The sequence below is a fragment of the Narcine bancroftii genome, chromosome 2 (assembly GCF_036971445.1).
Source record: "Narcine bancroftii isolate sNarBan1 chromosome 2, sNarBan1.hap1, whole genome shotgun sequence".
NCBI classification, from domain to species: domain Eukaryota; kingdom Metazoa; phylum Chordata; class Chondrichthyes; order Torpediniformes; family Narcinidae; genus Narcine; species Narcine bancroftii.
The window spans coordinates 191,068,389-191,077,059 of NC_091470.1; the positions used below are offsets into that span (position 1 = coordinate 191,068,389).

General features: G+C 45.2%; 1 protein-coding gene across 1 annotated transcript; it reads right to left on the bottom strand.

The window, feature by feature from the left end:
• Positions 1 to 6,575: 6,575 nt before the first annotated feature.
• LOC138752551 (major histocompatibility complex class I-related gene protein-like) lies at positions 6,576 to 7,741 on the bottom strand. Its single transcript, XM_069915346.1, is given in 3 exon segments — positions 6,576 to 6,846; positions 6,849 to 6,983; positions 7,640 to 7,741. Coding segments are annotated over 3 exon segments (330 nt in total). The 5' UTR covers positions 7,650 to 7,741; the 3' UTR covers positions 6,576 to 6,661.
• Positions 7,742 to 8,671: the final 930 nt, after the last annotated feature.

Genomic DNA, 8,671 nt, shown 5'->3' on the forward strand with positions numbered 1-8,671 from the left:
TGGGTGAAAAAACGCACAAAATCCTAGCATGGCAGCTTAAGACAGAACAAGTTAAGAAAATGGTATTGGCATCAAGGAAAAAAGACAAACAAATTACATATAATCCAAAAGAAATTAAGGAAAACTTTAGAGAATTCTATGAACAATTATACTGAACTGAAAACGAAGGGAAAGAAGGGAAAATAGATGAATTTCTGACTAAAATTGAACTACCAAAACCACAAATAGAGGAACAAAATAAATTAACAGAACCATTTGGAATAGTAGAAATACAAGAGATAATAAAAAAATTACCAAATAATAAGACACCAGGAGAGGATGGATTTCCAATAGAATTCTACAAAACATTTAAAGACTTATTAATTCCGCCCCTCCTGGATGTAATCAACCAGATTGATGAAACACAAAGCTTACCAGATTCATGTAAAACAGCAACAATTACAGTAATACTAAAGCAAGGGAAAGATCCACTCTTACCAGCGTCATATAGACCAATATCTTTACTAAACACAGATTATAAGATAATAGCTAAACTATTAGCAAACAGATTAGCAGAGCATGTACCGAAAATGGTAAATTTAGACCAAACTGGATTTATCAAAAAAAACGCACAACAGACAATATTTGTAAATTTATTAACTTAATTCATGCAGTAGAAGGAAATAAAGCACCTACAGTAGCAGTTGCTTTAGACGCAGAGAAGGCCTTTGACAGAGTAGAATGGAATTATTTGTTCAAAGTATTGCAAAAATTCAATTTACCGGAGAAGTATATTAATTGGATTAAAGCATTATATAATGGACCGTTAGCGAAAGTGACAGTAAATGGACATGTATCAAAGCAATTTAACTTAAGCAGGTCAACGCGGCAGGGATGCCCACTATCACCTTTATTGTTTTCGTTAGCTATAGAACCATTAGCAGAATTGATAAGAATAGATAATAATATAAAAGGAATAAAAATAAAAGACAAGGAATATAAAATCAGTCTATTTGCGGATGATGTTATAGTGTACTTAACAGAACCAGAACTATCAATAAAAGAATTATATAAGAAATTGAAGGAATATGGAGAAGTGTCGGGTTACAAGATAAATGTTAATAAAAGTGAAGCAATGCCTATGAATAATGCGGATTTCTCAAAATTTAAGAAGGAATCTCCATTTAGATGGCAAATGCAGGCAATAAGATACCTAGGTGTACAAATAAACAAAAATCTCGGCCAACTATATAAACTCAATTATTATCCACTAATGAAAAAATTACAAGACGATTTAGAGCATTGGAAAGATTTGCCACTAACACTAATAGGAAGGATAAACTGTATTAAAATGAACATTTTTCCAAGGATATTATACTTATTCCAGGCATTGCTAATACAACTGACAGAAAAATTCTTCAAGGAGTTGAAGAAAATAATAAGGAAATTTTTATGGAGAGGGGGGAAACCGAGGATAGCACTAGATAAATTAATAGAATGGTATAAACAAGGAGGCTTACAACTGCCAAATTTTAAAAATTATTATAGAGCCGCACAATTAAGATACCTATCAGATTTTTATCAAACAAGGGAAAAACCAGACTGGATGAGATTAGAATTAGATAAAATAGGGGAAAAGATACCTGAACACATATTATATAAATGGGATGAAAAATTGGTACAACATAGAAGTTCTCCAGTATTACATCATCTACTCAATATTTGGAAGAAGATTCATGTAGAAAGAAATAAAACAAATTATCAATTACCAAAACTAATATTGACGAAAAACAAGTTACTCCCTTTTACAATAGATAACCTTTCCTTTAGAGAATGGGAAAAAAAGGGATTAAAAGAATAGAAAATTGTTTTTCAGGAAATAGATTCTTATCCTTTGAACAAATGAAAGATAAGTACAATATAACTCAAGATACAGCGCTGGCATATTACCAATTGAGATCCTACTTGAAGGATATTTTAGGAAGCAGTTTGAGTTTGCCAGAGGCAAGTAACCTTGAATATGTGATTACAGATACAATGATAATCAAAAGATTTATGACAAATATGTATATTAAACTGCAAGAAAAGGAGAATGAGGAAACAAATGGTAAAACTAAACAAAAATGGGAACAAGAGTTAAATATAAAGATAAAAAAGGAAACATGGGAGAAATTATGTTCTGGAACGATGAGAAATACAATAAATACAAGGTTACGTATGATACAATATAACTGGGTACACAGACTATACATTACACCTCAAAAGTTAAATAAATGGGACCCAACAGTATCTGATAGATGTTTTCGATGTAAAAAAGAAATGGGAACAACAATTCATGCAATCTGGACATGTGAGAAAGTAGAAAAATTTTGGGAAGATCTGAATCAGATATTGAATAAAATAACAGAAAACAATATACCAAAGAATCCAGAGATCTTTCTCCTAAGTAACATAAAAAACAAAGAATTTGGAATTGATTTGGAGGATGCACAAAAAAGCCGTAGCAAAAAAATGTATTATGTCAACCTGGAAATTGGAAGATAATTTGAAAATACAACAATGGTATATAGAAATGAATAAATGTATTCTATTAGAAAAAATAACATATAGTTTAAGAAATAATATTGAAATATTCGAACAAATATGGGAGGCTTACATTAAATACAATAGCGAAAACCTACCGGGGACAATCATTACCTAAGTGGATGGAAGGAGAAGGAAAGAAAAGAATGGACTCAGTAGAATTTCTGGTGTATTTTTGTTGAGTGACAACATTGTCTGACTGGTTTAATATATCCTAGATTGTATACCTTAAATGGATGGGAGGGGGGGGTGGGGGGGTGGGTTGGGAGGAGGGAGGTGGGGGGGGGGGTAGAAAATGTCACTGTATATGTGTGAAAAGGAAAAAGTGTGTATCATGGCTAATGTGATTTATGGTGTGAAAAAAATTTTTTTAAAAAAACATCATTTAGGTTTCTGCTGTGCAGTTTCCAGAGGACAGCATCCTTTCCAAATTTGCATTTAAAAAAAATCACATGATGACTAAACTGTCTCACCATCACTCATTCCTCCCTATCTGTGTAAGGTCAGTATGCTTCTCAATCCACCTTATCGATGTATAGGTCCATTCAAACTTCCAAAAACCACATCCTCCGACAGCCTGTAACAAACACTCACAACCCTGTATAAAAAAAATGTTTTCCTTCTGGTTCCTTTAAAATCTCCCCCCAACACCTCACCTGAAACATATCATTTTGATGCAGATTCCCCTTACATGGGCTACAGAGAGTTCACCTGAGCTGTTCCCATCACCATTTTGTTTTGATGTAGACATTCCTGCCTCATACCATCACAATTAGTACTTCACCAATTAAGCTCTTCCCCATTCCCTCTGCACCAATCCTTGTCCATAGCTATCCAAAAAGTCACATTGAGGTTACAATCTCCGAAATCCTCACCCACAGAGAGTCTATCACCTACCCTCTTCTAGTACCTCACTCGCTCCTCATTGCCTATACCTGCCGTACACCTCTCTTTTCCTCTTAACCAGATCGCTAATATCCCTTGAAAACCAGGGTCTACTGCACCAATTAACTTTGCCTTTCATCCTGACAGGAACATGCAAACTCTGCATTCTCAAAATTTCACCTTTGAAGGCCTTCCACTTACTGAACACATAAAGAAAACAACGTATCCCCATCCAGTCTTCCTAGATCCTTTCTCATTTCCACAAAATTGGCCTTTCTCCAATTTAAAATCTCAACTCGAGGCCCAGACCTCTCCTTATCCACAAATTAACTTGAAACTAATGACATTATGGTCACTGGACCCAAAATGTTTGCCGACACATACATCTGTCACCTGACCTGTCTGGTTCCCTAATGGGAGATCAAGTATTGCATCCTCTCTCGTTGGTACCTCTATATATTGATTCAGAAAATTTTCCTGAACACATTTGACAAACTCCAAGCCATCCAGCCCTTCTATAGTTTGGGAGTCCCAGTCAATATGTGGAAAGTTAAAATCTCCGACTATCACAACTTTCTGTTACCTCTCCACAGATTTGCTCCTCGAAATCTCTGTAGCTCCTTTTCCACTGGCACCTTGTCCCAGGAATTAAATGGGAATTTACTGGGACAAGGTCCAGTGAAAAAGGAACACTGTCCGAATGCTGGCGTAAAATGACATAATTTCACACCAACCATTAATCATCTCTCTCCCTACTCATGTCCCCAGTGTTTGTTGATGGCGGTGTTTGCTGATAAACCAGTGGAAAAGGGACAGTAGAAAGTCACCCATTTCCAGTTGAAGGTAGAACACTCTGATCCGCAAGGATGAGCGTGTTCAGTGGAAAAACAATTAGTGTCCCAGTGAGGGGTGGCCCAGTGGAAACGGCACAAAGGGCTTCCTATCCCAGGACGTACGACCAATAAACTGGGAAGCCAATGGAAAAGGGGCTAAATTGTTCACACCTTTCCCGTTTCTCAGGTACACCCATATATCTCTGTAGACAAGCCCTCTGGGCTGTCCTGTCTACGCACAGCTGTGATATTTTTCCTGACCAGCAATGCCACTCCTCCCCTTTCACCCCTCCCCCTCTATCATGCCTGAAACAATGGAACCCCAAAACATTGAGCTGCCTCTCCTGCAGCCGTCTCACTAATAGCAATAATGTAATCCCAAGGGCTAATCCACGCCTTAAACTCGTCTGTCTTTCTGATAATACTCCTTGTATTGAAATAAATACACCTGAGAACATTTCTATTAAGCACAAACCTTTAATTTCTGTCTAAACATGCAGTCCTCATGGGACCTTTCCCCTCCTCCACCTCACTGTCTTCTCTTACACTCTGGTTCCTATCCCCCCTCCAATCTAGTTTAAAGCCCTTGGATCAGCACCAGCAAACCTACCCTCTAGGATCACAGCCCCCCCCCCCCCCCCCCAGTTCAGGGGCAAACCACCCTGTCGGAACAGATCCCACCTTCCCTGGAACAGAGCCCAATTGTCCAGGAACATGAAGCCCCCACCCCTCCCCCCCACCTGCACCATCTCTTCACCCACATATTTAGCTGCATTAACTTCCTATTTCTAGTCTCACTAGCACGTGGCACACAGTCAGCAACCCTAAGGTCGCAACCCTGGAGGTTCTGCCCTTCAACTTCGCAACCAACTCCCTAAACTCACTTTGCAGGACTTCCTACCCACGTTATTGGTCCCAACGTGGACCACGATATCTGGCTGCTCACCCTCCCTCCTGAGAATACCGAGAACTCAATCCGAAATATTGTGGACCCTGGCACCAGGAAGGCAACAGGCCATCCAGGATTCCTGCTCTCTCCCACAGAACCTCTTATCTGTCCCCCTAACTATCGAATCCCCAATCACTACTGTTCTCCTCTCCTCCCTCCCTCCTTCTTTCCTTCCTTTCGGAGCTGAGGATCCAGAGACGTGACCACGACAACTTGCCCCTGGTAGGTCATCCCCACCAAAATTATCCAAAACAGTATACTTATTGTTGATGGGAACGGCCACAGGGATGCTCTGTTCTCTTTGTCCTTTCCCCTTCTTTACTGACCATCACCCAGCTACCTCCCTCCTGACTTCTGGGGGTGACTGTCTCCCCGAAGCTCCTCTCTATCACCCCCTCTGCCTCTCGAATGAACCGGTTCATCCACCTCCAGCTCCATTTCCCTAACTCGGTCTCCCAGGAGCTGCAGCTGGATGCACATTCTCCAGCTGCTGTCGTTAGGGACAATTACGCTGCCCCGGATTCCCCACATCCTGCAATCGGAGCAATTCACTGCCCCATCTGACTCCAGTACCTACTCCTAATTGGATTAAATTACCTCACTGGAAGCGAGCTTTTCCTCAAGAAGGATCTCAAGCCAAAAGCCCCTTTCACACTGGCACCTTGTCTTAGTAATTAACGGCCAATCTACCGGTGAAGGGTTCAGCGTGACAGGTCCTTAATCAGCACGCAGGGTTCAAATCGCGCCGAGGATGGACCACCAAGGTAGGTAGTATCATCCCTGGGGTCATCTGACACCTGTGTGCCAATTAGCCCAATGTGAAAGGGACACTTACTATCCAGGGACAAAATAGTGATGCTTTGATGACGTTTTTGCGCGAGAATCGGAACATGAAGGAAACAAAAGATTAAAAAGGTATAAACTTTGCCGACCTATATAAATTTATAAATTTCTAAAGTCGCGGGGGGGGGGGGGGGGGGGGGGAGAGAAAGAGAGAGAGCGATGGCGGACCCGCCCTCCCAGAATTCTGAATTCCATCTGTCCTCCGTGCATACAGCATTGTCTCTGCCGTACGGAATTCTGGGAGGGCGGGTCCGCCATCGCTCTTTCCCATGGTCTTTATAAACTGTCTGTTCTTGCCGCTAACATTTTCACACGGTCTTTTATAAATTTACAAAGGTTTACATAGGTCAGCACAACAACGGGGGCTGAAGGGATCAGACTGTGCTGTAAGTAATCCTTCTTTACGTCATAATTAGGCATGAATAATTTTGTTTAAATACGAAATCATGAGACATTGATCAGGATTTGGGGTAGGTCCACCATCGCTCGGTGCGTCACTCAGACATCACCAGTGAAGGAGAGAATCCCCATTGCAGCTGAAAATGTTGGGGTTGGGGGGGGGGGGGGGGGTGGGTGGGTACATGGCCTGTCAGTGTCGGGAGGGACCACCCGTGGGGGTTGGTCCGGCCGATATCCCGCATTCACCCCCTCCCCTCGTCTGGTTGGTCCGTTCCACGGCGGTCTGGATGTTGGCCTTGAACACCTGTTCCCAGCCCCGTGAGATCTGTGTCTCCCTCTCCCAGGACTCGGGGCCCTGACTCTTCTCCATCCACACTGCCGCGGGACCGTCCTCCGGGTCTCACTGTCGTAGTAATCGATTGGCTCCTCGTCCACGTATCCGACCGTCACATACTCCCGATCCTCGGGCACCGGGCTCACCCCCGTGTAGAAATAACGCAGCGAGTGGGAGGCTGCAAGGGGAGCAGAGTCACAGACCCCATCACCAAGCCCAGTCCAACATCCCCGTCATCCACCCACCCTGTCATCCACTCCAAACCAACACCCCCTTCACCCACCCACACACCCCGTCACTCACCCACAAACGCTATCATGCACACACCCCCATCATCCACCCGTCACCGAGCCCAGATGAACAACCCCGTCACGCACCAGACACACCCCACTTCACCCATCCACTCCTCTCCTGTCACCTACTCCTAACTTCACCCACGCACCCCCACCACCTTCCCCATCACCCGCACCACCTTCCCCATCACCCCCACTTCACTCACCCACACTGGGCCCTGGAGAGGGAGGGACAGTGAGCCCCCCAGGATTGTGCCCTTGGGCGGGAGGGCGGTGACTCCCAAGGACTGGGCCCTGATGTGGAAGCGGCAGTGATCCCCCAGCACTGGGCCCTGGTGAGGGAGGGACGGTGACCCCAAGCACTGGGTCCTGGTGAGGGAGGGGCGTTGACCCCTAGGACTGGGCCCTTGGACAAGGCCCTGGTGGGGGAGGGCCAGCACCCCCACAACAAGTGTGTCACCTCGTGTCTAACCGGACTGACCCCTCCCCATTGACCAGGGTCCATCACCCCGTCCAGCCAGAATGACCTCTCCCCACTCACCGAGGTCCATCACAATGTCCAGCCAGACTGACCCCTCCCCAATGACTGGGGTCCGTCATCCCGTGTCCAGCCAGACTGACCCCTCCCCAATGACTGGGGTCCGTCATCCCGTATCTAGCCAGACTGACCCCTCCCCACAGACCCGGGGCTCAGCCCCATTTGTCCGTTGATATCTCACCCACCTGCGGAAACGCCCCCCCCCCCCACCACAGGAGAGTCATCAGGAGTAGACGCAGCATCGAGACTCCTTCCCTGACCGGGTGGTCCCAAATTCCCGATGCCTCCGCCAGTGACCCGTCCAAAACGGGAAACTGCGAACTCCGAGCGGGGTCGGACAGGTGCATCCCCACGCTGCACGCTGAATGGTCCGCGAAACCTGCAGCTCCAATCAGACTCCGCGCTGTCGCCGCGTCATTAATATCTGGGCAGAAGTCTGAAGAGGTAAAGAAACTGAAAAATTGTTTGAAAAATTGTTACCATCAGTCCAATCAGAAAAATGATCCGACGGCGCGTCATCCGTTGCCGGGCAAGGTAGTGGGAGCGAGGTCATGATGACAGAAATCGAAAGCGTTGATGAGGGAGTCGCTGTCACAGACCCTGGAGACCCACCCCAGACTTAAGGCTTTTTCAGGTGTTCCAACGAAGATCATGCGCCGTCAGTCGCGGCTTGGGGAGTGCAGCTGGCACGTTTAGGTGGTCACGGAGTGGACGCCTTTTTGGCACTTGAACGTGCCAGTGGACTGATAGCTGTCGACCAGCGAACGCCGGCTCTACGGAGCAGCAGTCTGTCAGCTCGCCTCCCCGCTGTAAGTAGACCTCCTTGCCGGGTACCCTCGTTTCAGATGGCCACCCGACAGACGCACAGGAGTACAATGTGCGACTTTACAGTCGGGTATTGTAGCCATCTGAAAGTGCCTACAGACTCTGGAGAGGAGGGAGAGGGGGAGAAGAGAACAATAAAGGCAGGGAGAGGAGAGTGAGGTAGGGGAGGGAGGAAGTCATAGGGAAGGAGGATAGAGAGATGGGAGGAGG